The sequence below is a fragment of the Choloepus didactylus genome, chromosome 8 (assembly GCF_015220235.1).
Source record: "Choloepus didactylus isolate mChoDid1 chromosome 8, mChoDid1.pri, whole genome shotgun sequence".
In the NCBI taxonomy this organism is placed as follows: domain Eukaryota; kingdom Metazoa; phylum Chordata; class Mammalia; order Pilosa; family Megalonychidae; genus Choloepus; species Choloepus didactylus.
Window position 1 is genome coordinate 136720663 of NC_051314.1, and position 18434 is coordinate 136739096.

The window sequence follows — 18434 nt, forward strand, 5'->3', positions numbered from 1 at the left end:
GGTAATTGTGTTTTGGAAAATGTAAACAAACCAACCGTGGAACTGGGTCAACAGCATATAACAGACTTTTGCAAAGTGTAGCAGCTCAATAATGTTTAATGATTTAGTTAATTTTTTATTAAAATTTATTAAGATTATTAATGTTGGTATCTTTGAGTTGTTGGTATTCATGGTTCTAAAGAGTGAAGTTTTCATATCTAAATCATCTGTAATATTAACTCGAAAAACTGTAATTCAAGGAGTTAAATACATATGCCCAAAGATTCTTTCATTTATTTAAAATATTATTAAGTATACATACTATGGGCAAAGAACTGTGTTTGGTTTCAGGAATTCAACGATGACCAAGAGAGACAGGTTCCTCCTTCCTGGAGCTTTGAGGTTAAGCGGAAAGAGAAGGGTTTATCAAAGAAGTTTGCAAATGAGTAAGTGTGACTGAGACACACAGGCTACAAGGAAAACCCTTATGCGCCAAAAGGACACATAATGGAAGCCTGAGCTCATTTGGGCTAGGGACAAGGGTCAGAGGTTCAGGGAAGGCTGCTTTTAGAGTATGTATGTAGGAGGAATTAGCAGAAATAATAAATCATGTACAAAGGGTACCAGAAGTCCGAAACAGAGGCCAGTGCTTTGGAAGCCTGGTGTACCAGGAGAGGGGTGTGCCATAAAGCAAGAGGGCATAGGGGAGCAGGGTCCAAGTCCCACCCAGCTCGGAAGTCTGGGTCCGAATCCCACCCGGCTCAGATGTCATGGAAGCTCTGACCTACAGTGTAAACTAGGGAGCTTTTCAAATGGGCCTGCCAGGTTAAGACAGCAGACCGAAACCCACATTCAATTTACTTCCTCCTAAACTCTAACCACAACACAGTAAAGGAATTTTTTTTTTTTAAAGACACAAACCCGCTCAACAGCAACAAAGGAAGGAAGCTAAAAAGCAGATGAATTAGAAATAACTAATTTAACATATTCAACAGAACCAAATCCCAAGCCTCCAGCACAAAAGCTGATAACCAACCCAATTAACACTGCAGCATCTAGAGAACCCTCAGAGACTGGTAACTCCAGACATACCTGAAACTACGGCTAAGTGGCACCTGATAAAACTAGGAGAACTGTGGGGATATGTCTGAGAAGCAGGCAAACCCCTAGAAATTCTCCCCAGTCCCATTTTACAACACAATAGACCTCTCCCAGTCCAGCAGAGGAACAGGGGCCTATTCTCTGAGGGGGATGAAACAAATGGCACGTTCACAAGACTGAATGCCAAGAGCCATCTTCTCCCCACTCAGCAGCCAGATCACCGCGGCCAGACCTTGTGACCCAGGAGCGAAACTGGAAACCCTCCTCTGGAAAATCAGCTGAAGAGGAAAAACCTACAGAATGGATAAAAAGCCTACAACTTGAAAAGCCCTACAGTGGCAAACCCTGCTCACAGCTGCCTAACTCCTCCCTCTTAATCACAGGCAGAGAGGAAAGGATTTTCAGATATCTGAAGAAGGTCACTGGCATGAAAGACAAGGGAAAAAAGCAATTTGGAGAAAACAGTTCGGGGGAGGGGGGATGTAAAAAACAAAAAACAAAAAACAATAATCCCAACAAGATAAACTACTGCTTCCATGCAACAAGAAGAGGATGCTATATTAAAAGAATGTTCTGAGGAATAAAAATCAAACAAGTGCTCTTAAAAATATGACAGCACAAATACTTTGAGGAAATTTCTCAGAGTAGAACAAAGAGATAAGGAACTGAAAAATAAGAAGTAAAAGGGAAAGAAATCCAAAGATGAATCCAGGAGAACAATTTCCAAATACTCAGATTTCTGGAAGGAAGAAAGGAAGGGAGAGAGGGAGGGAGGGAGGGAAGGAGGGAAGGGAACGGAAGAAGGAAGGAAAGAGGGATTCGACATTATCATTCTAAAAATAATAATACAAGCTAATATCCCAAAGTTAAAGGCATAGTTGTCAGACACCCAAAGTACCCAGCACCAGGCATGAAAACAGACCCATACCAAAGTAGATCATTGTGCAATTTGAGAACAGTAGGGAAAAAAGAGACCACAAGCATCCAGAGAAGGAAAGAAACAAAAATGGAGCCATACCTTCAAAATCTTGAGAAAAACAATAACCAACCTAGCATTCTATACCCAAGAAAACTATGTAAACTACAGAATAAATGCATTTTCAGCCACTCAAAATGAGACACAAATGTTGTAGGCTGCCACTGTTAGGATGCTTGTGCATTTTATCATCTTTGAAACCCAAGGACAGAATGCCTAGGTAAGCCAGGCCAAGATTTTAAACAATAGTTGGCTTATTTTTGATCATATGCTAAAGAAGTTTCCTCTCCCTACTCCATACCCAGCTGTCTGGATCAGAACATTTATTTCACTACGCAGAAATGTTGTGCTTTGTACACCGCTGATAGCTGGAATAAGCCATAAAAGCAGAAAATACAAACCAGCTGGTCCCTGTCCATATTGCTGAGGTTCATCAGGTACCCAGAATTCATGCTACAATTTTGGCAGCTGACCTGAATTTCTTAATCCTAATTTTTTTAAGATTAGTTCCCTGACTTTGCCTACTGAGTTCTCCAGAAGAGGCTCTTCCTCAATACTTAGATTTGTGCTTTTCGTATCATTTTGTCAAAAGTAAATAATATGACATTTAAGGAAAACACACACAGGTAATGAAACTACAGAGAGAAGCAAGGGATGAACACAGAACTTAGGGCACAGATTACCCTGGCTGAGAAGACAGCAGGGGGTTAGGGGAGACAAATACTCAGATTTCCAGAAAGTTTAAAAAAAAGGAAGGAAGGAAGGAAGGAAGGAAGGAAGGAAAAACGATGGAGACATCATCATTTAAAAAAAATAGTAATACAAGGTAATATCCAGAAATCAAAGGCGTAGTCAGACACCCAAAGTACCCAGCACCAGGCATGAAAACAGACCCATACCAAAGTAGATCATTGTGAAATTTGAGAACAGTGGGGAAAAAAAGAGACCGTAAGCATCCAGAGAAGTAAGGAAGCCAAGGGCTTCTCTGTATGTGCATTTGTATTTGATTACTCTTCCAATGCTTTACATATGTATAATATATTTTGAAATAAAATGTGCTTTTTTCAAAGCAGAGTGACATGATCAGTTTTGCATACTTAAAATATGACTATGGTTTCTACTACAAAGAGGAGAGAGTGGACATCAGTTACGAAAGCCCAGGGAGTGACGACGGTGGGCTGCCTCGGGCAGTGGCAGGGAGCCAGATATGTTATGAAAGGTTAAATGATGTTTCTCTTTGTTATTTGGAGAGAAAGGGATATTATCAAATGAAGGAAGGCAGGAGAAAAGGGAGAGAAGAGGAGAAGAAAAGGAAAGAGAAGACGGCTGAGAGAGTATTGGTTATTTTGCATTAAAAAAATGCCTGACATACTGTTTCATTGTCAGTGATTATAACACCATATCATACAATCAGTTATTATAACAGCATATTGTATTTGTATGGTTTTTCTAGTAGAATGGGCTCAAAATACAGTAAAAGTCATGCAATTAAACTTCAGAAAAAGTCATCATGCAATTCAACTTCAAAACATAATTACAGGACTAGCTAGAAGAAGAGGTCTTAATATATCCAATTTTACAAATGGGGAAAGGACTGAATAAAAAGGTTAACGATTTGCAATGACTGGCTAAAATTCTGAGTAAGGACTTAGGTGTAAGTCAAATTTGGGCACCCCAACCAAAGCCTTAAACTCTAGCTGCAGGTGGTAGCAAAACACCATTTTAATTTCATCTTCCACGGAAAACTTCTATAACGCTGCAGAAATGTGCCTCTTCAGGGCCAAAACGCAAGTTTATGTCAGTCCAATACAACCACATTTAGAACTATTCAAGAAAAAGAACAGTGTGGTACAGGCTTCCTACATATGCCAATTCCAAACGAGAAGAGCTTGCTTCATGATTTCCTCTAACCTGATGCATCTTTCTGGCCCAGAACTTAACAGTATTCTACTTCATGTATGTTTTTTAACTTAATTTTGAAAGTGTTAAGAACCCAGCAATCCTTTCCAGCTGAGAGATGTTTCACAAGCCCTTCTTCTTTGCATAAGCACCCAGCAAAACACCCAGGACCCAGGAGCTGCTCATGCAAGTTTCTGGAACCACCAAGAAGACTGAACCAAGATGCCTCAACACAATCATCATTTTCTATCATTTTACCAAACTAACAGCAAAAGTAGACTTGCTATATTTTCTTTTATTTCACTGATGGCAGGGAAGGGGGTTGAAAATGAAATTCCTATAATAATGCATTACAGAGAAAGACAGTAAGCCTAAAAAGTGTTAATCAGTGTCTCATAAACTGGGTATTCATGAAGATTACAAAAAAAAAATAGCAAAATGGAGCACATAAATTTTAAATATTTAAAATGGCAACCATGCCAGAAGGTAGTTTTGTAAATAGTGGGAAATGGTTTGATACAGAACACTTTTTGAACAGTTTATTCTTGTAAACAGTATGTAAATCGCTGTGAATGCGTCTCTTACCTTGAATACTTCCATTGGAAGAGGAAACTTTGCAGCATCAATAAGGGATTTTTCCAGAGCACATTTCCACTCAGATGCCATCTTCAAAGGATAGATTTCTGTATCAATAGCAAACCACATAAGAGTTTAAGGACTAAAATGTTCTACAGGGCAGTCCTTTCTGGATTTTATCTTCCCAACTTCCCAAATATCTTCACATCCTGGCCACCATAAGAGGCCACCTGCTAAAGGGATTTTCTGAAATTAAACAGCAACTCGGGACACCACAATCAGAAATTAAGAATAAACTTAGAAGGTCTCTTTGTCCAGAAGCATTGCACACATTTTGTTGGCATTCTGTAAGTTAATTTAATGGCATAAATCAGGTTAGCAAAACCTTCAGCAGTAATCCATTGCCCCAATTTCCAGATAGAGCCCAAGAAGTAATAGCCACTGACGAAGAACTTATTATCTGATAAGGTTCCAAACTACAAACAACTCTTGTCTGGCATTTGCGGTCGCTGATGCATATTTTTCACTAAATCGCTGAACTTTCATATGCTAAAAATAGTCCACATAAGTCATAAAATTATTAAAAAGTAAATTAAAATTTACCAACCAAGTTTAATATTTACATTTGAGATGTTGCTAACACGCCACATGTTGCCCAAATTTTACCCAGCCAGAGGGGCAAAGAGGGATTCACAAATGGAGGTTACAGGATCTGAATGCAAAATTAGAAGGAAAAAAAAACTGTTGAGTGCTATTGGTAGCTACTGCTGAAACTGCCGGGGAATTTTATGACCTGATCTCAACAGATTTAAGACCATATCAAAACAGGCAGAAGCGTGTGCCGGAAGCAGGTATATGTTTATACCGTCCCTGTATCAACCCAAGCTCCTTCAGACAGACACTTGGGATGTGAATATGTATTGAAGCACAGTTAAAAGGCAAGATTCAACCTCTAGGGCTATATTTATTTCTTGTACGTCTGCTTTTCTAGCATGGAACTATATATTTTGATCCTCATAGCTTCTGAACTCACCTTGAGCTTAATTTAAGCTCCAAGTAGAAGGTAAGTGTTTTAGCTGTTTATTTAAACCATTATTATTAGGTGTAAGATGCTGCCAGAACAGGCCAAGTTATTGCACTGTCACTGGCACGTCAGTTACACACAGACACAAAGTGCCATGAATGACAAAACATGTTCTACTTGTGTAAATGCACTATTATCCTTCCTAGCATTTCATTCATACTCTTCTACCTTTGGCAGAAATTTTTTTTCTTCCAATTTGGCATTCTCTATCAAAACAAAAGCACAACGGATTCTTCTTTGTACTGTTTAATATATTTTGGGGCTCAGAGTGGGGCTCTATAAACATTTCTGCAGGGACTGAGTGGTGAGGGAGGGACACACTGAGAAAGACCTTGCTCATCACAGGGTGCCCTTATGTAGGAAGAAACCAGGTCGCGGAGCCCAATAAATTGTTCCATGAGCATGAGATGGGTATCTTGGAATGCACTCATCCTTCGGCTCAGGGACACCGGATGGAAATCCTAGTTAACGGGAGATCAGAGGACTCCAGGAAGCTAAGCCCAGAGGACATCAACTACAGCAGTTCCAGAGGGGCCAAGAGAGAGATGCCAGACAGGAGCTCGATTTCCCACTGGACAGGAGCAAATTCACTTTTCCAATCATGTGGAAGGAGGTGGGTGGAGGGTTCAACCTCAGCATGGTAGTAAAAGAAGAAGAGATTCATGAAAAAGCATTGGATTTCCAAAGCCAAGACCAAAGGAAGGGTCTAAAGATACAAAGAGTAAGAAAAGGGAAAATTTTTGAAAGTCCACCTCATACCCCTGGCTCCTTCTCTCTGTAATGGTGACTACAGATGATTAGTTAATCATCCATTCACCATTAACTACAGGTGATTAGTTGGGCCCTTAAATGGGTTGTAGGGAGTCTTGGAGACAAAGGAGAAGGTAAGAGAGTGACAGAGATTACTCAAGGCCAGCAGCCATGAAAACCCAACATGGCCAGGATGAGATCCAAACAACCCTAACTCAGCAAGGTGATACGCTGACCCCACCAGGGGCTCTCACAGCCCTGCCTGACCCAGCTTCAGACTCACTGGCAGTGGCCCGGGGCCACCCAAGTCATCCTCGAGAAGCCAACCCCAACAATGCCAACCCCCTCCCTCACCACACTGGACACAAACGTCCTTAAGAAGCCCCGCTTCTCGGGGACATCTGCTCCTCTCCTCCATCTGAAGAGCCTTTGTCTTCTTTCTGAGGACACTGCATTCTGAAATGGAATTTAACCCAAGGCAAAGCCTACTTCTTCTCTTAAAAGGTGAAAATGAGCTGTGGTTTTGTCAGCGGCGCTCAGCCACCTGCAAAAGCCAAGCACCTAATGGTTCCAATAAGCAGAGAACAATATTGCACATTTGAGTGTCGTTAGACACAGGCACTCTGGTTGCACTGGCAATTCATGGACAATAAATAGTGCCATTAAAAGAACGTAAAACATTTTCTTAAAATGATCATGTTGCAGGTGATTTACTAGAGTGCACCGTGTCCGTTTCTGTTTGTGGGGAAGTACTAAGCAATTAAGATGCGTCCTGATGCATCTTCAACTGGAGGCCTCCTTGGAAATGGGGCCATCTCCCTCTGCAGTGGTTGTAGCAGGTTGGTTCGCAGACAGTGCTACAGGAAGCAGAGTGCGGAAGAGAATAACCCAGGCCTCTGACCCAAGGAAGGCTTCTGAAGATGTTACTATAGTTAAGATAAACTGGATTGACATGGGCCTTAACATAGGGCTTGTGTCCTTCTAGGCAGAGGAAATTTGGACACAGAGATGTGACGCCACGTGACAGAGGCAGAGACTGGGTTACACCCAAGGATAAGTCAAGGATCACCATGGATTGCTGCTGCCCACCAGAAGCCAGGAGAGAGGCCTGGAGCAGACTCTCCCTTGAAGAAGCAGCATGGCCTGGCCGACCCCTTGGTTTCAGACTTCTGGTCTCCAGAGCCATGAGACGATACACTTCTGTTGTTTAAACCAGCTGTGCTGTGGTACTTTATCACAGCAGCCCTGGCAGACTAAGACAGAAAGCAACCACCCTGTTTGGACAGGCAGCATTTAAGTCAGATTCAGAAGCTTCCTGACACCAGGCAATATCCCAAACAAACAGACAAACAAAGCTGAGAAAAGGATTTTGAAGAATAAAACATGACAACACAATTCGGAGAGCACGGACAAAACACTTCAGGAAGTTTCACCTCCTTCGCTTCTGTAAGAACATACAAAAGTTGACCTTGCTTGCTAAAAATCCAGAAATGTGGAAGCAGGTGGGCCTCTAAATGACCTACTTCAACTTCTTGGAAAGAAGCTCTTCTTGGAAAATCAAAGCATAACCATAATATTCTTTTCACAGATGGAACACCTAAAAGATGCAATCACTTGATGGACCTTATGCCTCAGCAGCCCAGCAAAGCTATAATTAGCCCCATTTAACAGATAAGGAAACTGAGGTCCAAAGGAGTAGAGGACCTTGTCCAGGGGCTCCGTAGTTAGCAACTGATGGTACTGAATGTCTAACTCAGAGGCTGACTCCAAACCCATGTCCTTTCTACTTTCCCAGATTGCTCAACCTTAATTCACATGTGCACCCCATTTAAAGGAGCAAATATTATCACGGACCCCAGAGATCACACTCCTGTACATCTTCTACGTCCTGGAGCTATCCTGGGTAACAAACACAAGATCAGATTGACAAACAGCATCTCTACTCTCTCTGAACTGGTTTTTGCAAGTTCCCCTAACATATCGGGCACTGAGGACAATACCCACAAGCCATTTCTGGGCATGTCTTCACTCCGGGACTGTAACAGTTAATTTTATGTGTCAACTTGGCCAAGTCACCCTGGCCAGTTGTTTGGTCAAACACTGGCTTATTTCACAGATCAGATTAGCATCTACAATCAGATGACCTAAAGTAAAAGGCCTCATTCAATCCGCTGGAGGTCTTAACAGCAAGAACCAAGGATTCCGAAAATCAGAAAGAATTTGCCTCAAGACCACAACCTCCACTCCTTCCTGAGTTTTCAGCCTAAGGAGTTCAGACTCAAGAATTCAACGTCACTCTCAATGGAATGTCTAGCCTCTAGCGTGCCCAACATTCAGACTAGCGAGGCACTGACGATCTCATGAGCCAATTCCTTATAATAAATATCTTTATAAATACATATCCTGTTGGTTGGTTCTCTGGCCAGCTCTGACTGATACAGGGTCCTCCCCCTTTAAATTGGCTCCCAAAGTCCTGGCAGATGCTGATGCTCCAGGCAGCTGAGCCAGACACGGCTGCTTCCTTCCTTCTCTGTAGACATACCCTCCTTTCTATGCAGCCAACTCATTCAACAAATACAGATGGGCTCCTCCGATTCACCAGGAACTGGGGATACTGCAGAGAATGCAGCAAGGTCCTTTGCTACAGGAGGTCTAGCAAAGTCCTCTCTGTGGCAGTGACATCTGAGCAAAGTGGAGAACAAAGTGAGGCAGTGGGCTGTGCTAGAATTGGAAGAAGAACATTCCAAGAGAAGGGACCATCTTAGAAAGCCGGTGGGATGCAGAGGAGACCAGCATGCCAGAAAATCCATAAATACATGGGACGTGTTAGGGATAGAAGGTGGGAGAAGAAGCTATGGGCCTGACCACAAGGGTCTCATGCTCCGTACTGAAGACAAGGTACTGCAAAGATTTCCCATCCTCTCTTGATGGAGCCTGAACGTGTATGGACCTTATGAAGCTACTGCCCCCATCCCCCGGTATTTTCCATTTCACCATTTTTTATCCCCCTGTGCATCTTCACCGAGGCTGGATAGCTCCCACACCTTCAGGACCTGTGCACCTCCTTGACAGCCTCCCACGTATTGGGAGGTGACTTCTTTCACTCTTTCCTATCGCCCCCCCCCCAGCATTCCCCTGCCCCTGCCCCCTCCCCACCAAGTACCAGAATGCTATTTCCTCTGACTTATGCCAGAAATTGAAGGTTTTGGCTTATACTCAACTAAAAACCGTGACTCCATGTTTCCCACAGGTGGACAGCCTAAAACCCAGTACTTTCCTGTAGAGTTTTTGAAGACTGCCTTCCTAGCTACTTCCTATCACCTTTTTCTGCTACCTCTATTTGTATGTCACAGTTGAGAAATACTGTTCCCCTTAAAAAGTGCAAAGGGTAAGCAAAAACTAAAGGAAGCATTATACTTATTTATAATGACAGCGGCGAGGACCCCGGGGTGCCCAGCAGAGAGGGGCAGGAAAAGCAGAATGAATGGACGGGGGCTTCCTCTCAAATTATACCCAAAGCATTGAATATCTACCTCCCCCACCCCCCTCCCCAGCCCAAGCCTGCTCCTCATCATCAGTGAAGGCTGAGCACTTCTCATGCATTTCCTGGTGTTTGGGAGTAAGAAAGTTAGCCCGATGTTCTGCATGCAATTCTGAAGCTGCATTCCCATCTATATTTCTACCATAGAAATCCCACAAGTCACACTGGGGCTTGGAATTAATTTCACAAATCCAAAGTACTGGGTTCCGCGCCCATGTGTAAAACCCAAGTAATACCTGCCTCTCCAGGGTGCTGTTCTGCTTAATAAGGTAACAGAGCCCAGTTTTCATCCTGTAGCTACTGTATTTTAAAAACAAAAAGCCACACTTTGAGGGTCCTTTTGCCTCTTATTTTATTCTCCCCATCTGTAACCTTTCTCCCTGACCATTTTAATGTGGGGAGAAAATAATGTTGCAATGAGAAATTACTTTTCCAAAGTCTTCGAGGGCTCTTGTGAACTCGTCATTGAAAATGAAGAACTGATGTCCAGAAAATTATTAAAGCAAGTATTTACTCCTATATTATAAAGATATCACATTACCTGACAGAAGAGACAGAGATCCCCCATGCAAATATTTTCTAAGGTTCTACAGTGACACTTTTCTGCTCCTCCTTTTGAGTCTATAACCCATGATTTCACAGAAAAGGAAAACTACAGAGTACCCAAGAAGCTACAAGCAATCTTTTGCTTTGCTATAAATTTGTATACTGGCAAGTACATGCTTCTCCTAAAATTTATAAGGCAATTAGATACTAAGCTCAAATGCAGATGTCCAACTTTCTGCACAGTGAATTTTTCCTGCAGGGTTTATGAATCCCAAAAGCAAACCTGAGCTTAGGTCTCTTCTCATAATACTGACAGACCCTTTGTTTGCCATCATCACCCAAAATTACTCAGGGCCTAAATGGATTTCTTGGCTGCCTCTCAAAACACTGGCAATAATACTACAAATAGCTTACCAGGTTACACTTCCTATGCGCCTGTCTAATTTATCACAAATGCAAACACATGAGATATAGAACCAGGAAGGGCTTTTTTGGTTTTTTTTTCCTCCCCCAATTAAAGTGCTTGAACCCCTCAGTTTCATGTATTCGTGTACTCAACTAATATGGAAGAAAAGTTCCTGGCAATTTTAATAAAACCAAAAGCCAAGGCTTGGCTCCAGATATACCTGTGAAATTCACAAGGAAGATCAGCAATTTCTGAGTATAACCCTCCTCAGCATCATTAATACCAAAAAGAACCAACTTTTTTGTTCCGAGGCTTCCCTTTAAAAAGTTGGTGAGATGAGTAAGGGATGCGGAGCGATGGGGTGGAGGGAGCAGGGAACCTCAATTCCAACACAACCCCCCCTTCAAGCTGGGTGATCTCGGGCAAGTAGCTGGACCCCAGTCTCAGTTCTCTCTGTTGTCAACTGAACTATTCACACCAAACACGCATCATTTTTGTGGAATCGAAATAAGCAACACCACACATGTAAAATCACCTGGCACACAGTAAGCGTTCGAGAATGGGTATTTTGCAAACACTGACATGTTGGCCCAGTCAAGTATGTCAGAAAGCACAATGTCCTATTCTGTCCAATTAAGCCTGTGGAAGGTCATTTGATAGCCCATTTCAAGCTCAATAATATCTTTGATGTGCCAAGGAAAAAGCATGATTGTCTCCATGCTATTTCCTTTTTGGAAGAGATTGTGACAACAAGCATTTGTTTTGGACCTTTGGTGGATGAGTGGATGGGTGGATGGGTGGATGGATGGATGGATGGATGGATGGATAAATGGATGGACAGATGGACAGACAGATGGGTAGATGAACAGATAGATGGATGGATGGATAGATGGATGGATGGATGGATAGATAGATAAACAGATGGAGATTTTGGACCCTACTTGCAAGACTATCAAAATTCCTAAAGAGAAAATGGAAAACATCCCCTAGTCCCAATCTATTGTATCTTTCATTTCTGAAACCAACAATTCCAAAGGAATTGTACTGCAACAATACTTTCTCCTTATAGGACACAATTAATTGAGGTTTTGGGTTTTATTCTCCATAGAGAGTATTCCGTAGTTAAAATACTTACTATTCATATACTCTGATGCAAAAGGTACCACAGCGCTAATAACTTTTCCAGATACACACCCAGGAAAATATGACATATTTCCTATGTGACACGTTCATATAAAATCTCTGAAATACTTTAGAGTTAGCAAAAGCTTTGCCCCCTTACCTGAAGGTGGGTCCATTCTGTATTTATTCTCTTGACACCAACCAACTGGTCGAAGTCTGTAATCCAAGTAAAACAACCACCGGTCATAGGATTCAGTGTCCTCCAATCCCACATAGCGAAGGCGTAATCTTCCTCCAACATTTTCAATCACACTAACTATCCAGTACTGAAAAGGGTTCTGAGAATCCTGAAGTTCTATTAAGGAATCAACTGTAATGAGGTCTATAGGGCCTTTCCCTCGCAGAGGCTGTTTAAACAGAAGCAAAACTCCTTATTTTAAACTTTATTTTAAGGTTCTCAAGGAAACAGATGACAGCAGAAGATAATATTTTTTCACACCATCATCCAAGCTATTGGCAAACAGTCTGGTGTTTCCCTCCACCCCCGTCCCTCCCGCAACCATCACCCCCTCCCCTGCCCTCCCATGCACACTTCCATTTTACCCAATTCTGTATCCAATGACAAAATTCACAAGTCAATAGAAAAATTGCAGTTTGTGCTAACTGCTCACCAAACAAATCACCCTTCCCAGATAAAAATTGTGTTTGTTAAAAACCAGTGCGTTAAGATGAGTTAACCCCAATTTCCCTGGGGCTAGAAAACATGTGGTAGGCAAAGTGTCTCCTTTTCCAATAGATGGTTATCTCTAATATGAGTTATAAAATTACACTGGCTCTTTGACAGACATTTATCTTAAGACAGCACTACTGTAATGACCAAGACCCTCTCATACTCTGATTACGTGAATATAGCATTTCTATGTGTAGATGACATGTCTAATAATATAATAGAAATGACCTACATTATGCATAATTATTTCTATACCTAACCTGGTAGTTACTTGTTCTACAGAATATATAATTATTGTCCCTTCTAAGGAAACTCTTTAGCATATGTTAGCATATGAAAAGGGTGTTTGTGCAATAAGCCTTGTAGGCAAATATGTAAAATTAAAAATGAAAACTAACATAGTAAGACAATTTGTCCATGTGCAAGGGTGAACAATCACCATTTAGATTAGTTAACCAAACAGTAAAAATAGCGGCAATTAAGATTCAATCAACAAATAGAGCAGGCAAAACCTTCATAAAATGAAATACAGATATCTGTACAATACATAGTGGTTCTCTAAATTGTGTGTACACATACACACACACATTTATGAAACAAGAGACAGTTATGGTTAGGAGAATATAGTTAGAATGATATTGTCAAAGCCCACAATGAATTCCTTGTTATTCATTTGCGTCTTCCCTTTGCTTAGGGGCATTCTTAAAACAGATACGGTAATCAGCAATTACTTTCAACACAGTACAGTTCTTTCCTTATTTGATTATATATAGTAAACATAAAAGTGGCTTATCATAAAATTGTTTCAAATCAAGATTTCAGATTAAACATTTTTCTTCAATACTTTAAAATTAACTTAACCATGCTTAAACATGGTTCACCATTTCTCCTCTTGTTTTCATAAGGTAGATTAACTCAATTATTAGTTCACACCTGTGTGTTCAACTCTTGGAGTTATCCATCCGAAACAGAATATTTAATGGAACTGTTTATCAAAATAACTAAGAGACTATATGACAGCACATATATCCTTAGTTGTAATCTGTGCAGAACATTTATTCTACAATTTATTTGCAGTCACTAATACCGGATAAAGACTTAAAACTTGAAGGATAGAAGAAAGACAAGCTAGCATGTTATTATTTTAAATTGCATAGAAGCAAATCTTCCACTTATTGCTTGTACCCCAGGTGAAGATTCTTCAGTGCCATTAGAATCAGCATGTAAGTAACTCAGGAAAAAAAAAAAAAACAAGATATATGTATATCTCAGTATATGCATGTATCTAAAGAAGGATATATGCAAAGGCGCAGTTAGATTTGAGCTCATGTAACTGTGATGCTTCAGAGATATAAGAGCTGTATAACAATAATACATACACCTTCCAGTAAGCTGGCGGGCGCTGTCCGTGAGCCAGTCAAATCTTGTATGAGAAATTCTGTCCAGTCCGCGTACTTCTCTTTGATTGCTGGAGAGACAAAGAAGAAGAAATCCACTTTAACACTGTGGTGAGATAGCAAATAAATTTAAAGTCATAGCACTCTTCTGTATGTATGTGTTATTTTGATTTTTTTTTTTTTTTAATTTTAAGCACAGTTAAGTAGGTGCTAAAACTGAGGCAGTGACTTTGTCAACAGCAGTGACTTTACACCTACCATGTGCCTAGATTTAGCTGGGCACTGAGATGAAAGAAAGAATGTAAGTCCCGAAATCTTACAACCTATTTAGAAATTGCTTCTTATGAACAATAACAACCATGAGAAAAACAGAAGATATTATAAAGTCTACAATTCAGTAGGCTCCAAGAAGAGCGAGCCGAATCAAGGAAAGTTTCCTAAGTGGAAAATTAAAATCAGGTCCCAAATTATACAAAAGGTTTACTAAAGATAGAAAGAGGGATTTTTGGACAGATGGGAACAGAACAAGCTACTGAGAGAAATGGAGTGAGGAAAACAGTACAGTTATCACAAGACTAAGGCACCACTCAGGCTTAGTAGCACTAGGAAATAACATCAAGTGGTAGAAATAAAATTGCAGGCAGCCCAGAAAGTCAACATAAAAGTTTAGTAAACACGAAATCCCTGCAGAAAATGGGTCTGGCAATAGCATAAAGGTTTGAATGAAACTGAAAGTCTAAAGGGAGGGAAAACAAGGAAGAAGCCACAGTAGCAATCTAAGTACAAATCGAGAAGGTCCAAAAAGGGGACAGGAAGAAACGTCTATGGGGCTTGAAAAAGAAATCTCAGACCCAGGGGCCAACAACATATATAAATGCTTAGAACCTAAGACCCAAGAAAAACATAACTTCTTGGCATATCTCCCAAGCTACAGATCTCCAAAGACGCCACTACAGATTACATTACACCCCTGGGAAGCCCTGAGCCTTTGGAAGCACCACAGGATTTGCAAAGTCAGCAAAAGGGAGAGCCACACACTTGCCGCCAATTCCCAGAGACTGACAGTGACCCTCATTGCTGTGCAAAGAGCCGGCAGACAGGGGAGCTCCGCCAAGGCTGCAGCCAATACTGAGCCTTCCTAAGGTTCACAACTCAAGTGGCTTTCCCGTTGTTTGGGTTCTTCTAGCTCAAACCTAAAGAAATGGAGTTATTACAAAAGGGAACTAGGCCACTATGGTCTGGTGGAGAAAATTCAGTGGTGGAGCAAGGCGTATTGGGTTCCAGGGGAGGGTCTACTTTCCTGGGCTCCATGACCTTGAGTAATTTACTCAATTTCTCCTATACTCTGCATCCTCAACTGTAAAATGATGCTCACAACATTTTTCTTATAGGGGTGCTATAGGGATAAAAAGAAGATACATACATAAATAATATATAACAATACCTTGGTACATATAAAGCAATTAATACATGATTATCTACTTTCTTATTATAAAGTATATATTATATTATTCTATATTCCTGCCAGTTATTTATTGTACATTCCCACCAATCCTAGACTGAAACTCTCAACAAGCTTATCAATAGAAAGGGAGGTATCACAGCACCTGCTAGTTCAATCACTAACTGCATCTCAGTCAACAGTCCCAGCCCCTATTAATTATTGTAAGACCAAGAGAAAAATGAAGAGAGACGGTACTCAGGCAACAGGTGGGAAAGCCTGGAGGTAACAATGTCTAGTCTCTGTCCCACTTATAACAAAGAACAATTCATCCATTTCATCCTCTCTTTCCACTAGATATTTTTGCCGAATAAAATACCATCTTCCTTATTTTATGCACACATATTCACATAGCAACACATATATTGGGGGCAAAAATTATATCCTTTTCCATCACTAGCAAATGGAGTGACCATTTTTCAATGCCACACCCATTTTTAAATTCGCTCTTCTGCATGAGTCAAGCAATTGAGAAGACCAAAAGTTATGCTACACAGATAAATTGATTAAAATTTGCATTTGCCCTATGGTTACGAAGACCTTTCACTTAACGTGATCTCCTTTAATCCTCCTAATAATGACAGGAGGTGGCAGAGATGGCCTCACACCCAAGTATTTAGACTCCAATCTTACCTGGAGCATTTCTACTAGCATCTATGGCTCGCCAAAGCTTTCTCATAGTGACAAATCAATAATTTAAATTGTAGGCATGATAGAGGCAATATGGGAATGATTGTCTTAGCCAAAGTTTAAAAATTAGGATAAAATATACAAGCGTATCCAATACATATGCATTTCATATTTCATTACAAAAGAAGGCAATTCATAAACTTAAGCAACAAATAGTCCTGGGCTAAATAGAATTACATTGATATCCCTATAAGAAGAAAGTTCAGTTTGCTATTTAGACCTTCTAACATGCATACAATCCAAGTTAACATTTCAGTGAATGTATTAAAAACATGCAAGCTCCCTATGAAGACTTCGGGCAATGTTTAAATTGTTCAAGTCTTAGCAAGAGAGCACTAGAGATGGCTCCAAAATTTACAACTTGTGAGCCCTAATTTCCAGAGGTCCTATAACTTTCCATTTCCATGTTTCCGCACAAGACTCAAGCAATCTTTTATGTGCCACAGAATATCTAGACAAATTACTCTCCATGGGAAATGTATTTTAGCTATAAAGGTACACAGATCATTTTAGGTTAAAAATAGTAACAGTTCTAAAGAATTCTGCTAATTTTAAAAGAAAAACTTTCTCGGTGAACATTTAGTTCTCAAAATCTACATTTTCAAATGTACAATAAATCTATAACAACAGTTATCAACATACATATAACAAATTTGCAATTCCCAGTCAATGGATTTATTTTAACCAGTATTCAGTTTGGTTAAATTATAGTAAAATAAAAGTTATCTGATGGCTCCTCAGAATTTACTGCAATAGAAGACAACCTTGTATCTGCAAACTTAAAAACTTCAAATTTTTATTGACCATAGTATAACATCTCTCTTCAGAGACTCATCATCAGAGGAAAATTAATGCAAGAATAATCCAAATGTTAGCCAATTCCTTCCCCTGTGGTCCTCATCTCTTCCTCTGAATTGAAGGGCAAATACACATAATAAATGTTGGAAACCCACAGCCTGCCATGCACCTGAATGCCAGCAAATGCAAATTGTATGGCAGGAAAAGAAATAATAACAGCAGAAAAAAATAATCTGCAATTTCAGGCAAAGGAAAGTTTACTCACCACCTGGATGATCATTTTAGCATGTTTTCAACCTATCAAAGGAAAATCCTAAAAGTCCATAAGCATAAAATCTTATTCGTCAAGGATCTATTTATATCCTTCTCGTGGACATTTTTGCAAGGTTCTATTTAGTTATAAATAGTCTATGCACATTCAACTATGCCTCTTTAAATTCCACGGTACATTCCAATAATGCCCCATTTGGGGAAGGAGCCTATCTCCCCTGAGGGAAGCAATCATCAACAGGAGTTTCAGAAAAAGAAAGACATACACAAAAACACTTTTTGTGAGAACATTTAGAGATGGCCCCCAAATCCCACCAATAGCTTTATCGGGATTAGAAAGTCATCTCTAAAAAGAGTCCCCCCAAAAAAGGCAGATGGTTACCACCATTTTTTCAGAATTTGGGCATATACCCTTATGTTGGGTTTCAAGCCTGATCAAGCACCCATAAACATAAACAGTCCAATGATTGTGTTGCTTCTCGAGGACACTGTCCCCTGTCCTTGAGGGCTCCATTGGAGCTGCCCATCCAGGCGGCTCCTGCACAAGGTCACCACGTTGGGGTCACGTGGACAAACGGTGCCAGCCCAACTCCTAAAGCCTCCTTCCTGTTACCAAAGCCAAGAGACAGCCCCTGATGACCAGCTGCTTCACGGATTTTCATTCATTTGAAAGATGGGGACAAAAACTACACTAAACAGAAAGGCCATTTCCACTCAAGCATACACTAGGTAAAAGGGTATTGTCATAGTCCTATATTCTAGAGTGAAGCACACAGAGGATTTTTTTGAGTGTGGTTGTTCTTTCTGGGCAATTCTCTCAACTCGCTTCCAACCAGCTCTTCTTTGAATTTATTTTGTCATTCATACTTTTAATTTACAATGGTTCTTTCTTGTTCTTTGGTTGTTTCTTTCTTCTAGCACTTTTTTGTTTTCAACAGAGGCAATTTTCAAAACCTCTCATTAATGGTAATTAGAGACTTTTTCCCTCTTCTATTCCCTGGATCCTCTCTGATTCCTGGGGGTTGTTTTGTTGTTTCTCTAGCTCCATCTTTCTTATATGAGAGGCTT

At 40.5% G+C, this 18434-nt stretch overlaps 1 protein-coding gene across 7 annotated transcripts in view; it reads right to left on the reverse strand.

The window, feature by feature from the left end:
* The window catches only part of SFMBT2 (Scm like with four mbt domains 2), a 271301-nt gene that overhangs the window by 118561 nt on the left and 134306 nt on the right, over positions 1–18434 (reverse strand). For 5 of the 7 annotated variants that reach the window (XM_037845416.1, XM_037845418.1, XM_037845417.1 and 2 more), the window contains 3 exons: positions 14090–14178; positions 12141–12387; positions 4541–4638 (listed from right to left, as the gene is read on the reverse strand). In XM_037845416.1, the coding sequence (XP_037701344.1) occupies positions 4541–4638; positions 12141–12387; positions 14090–14178 (434 nt within the window). Of the gene's footprint in view, positions 1–4540; positions 4639–12140; positions 12388–14089; positions 14180–18434 lie in introns of those variants that run through there. The other 2 variants (XM_037845422.1, XM_037845421.1) reach the window with 2 other exon arrangements.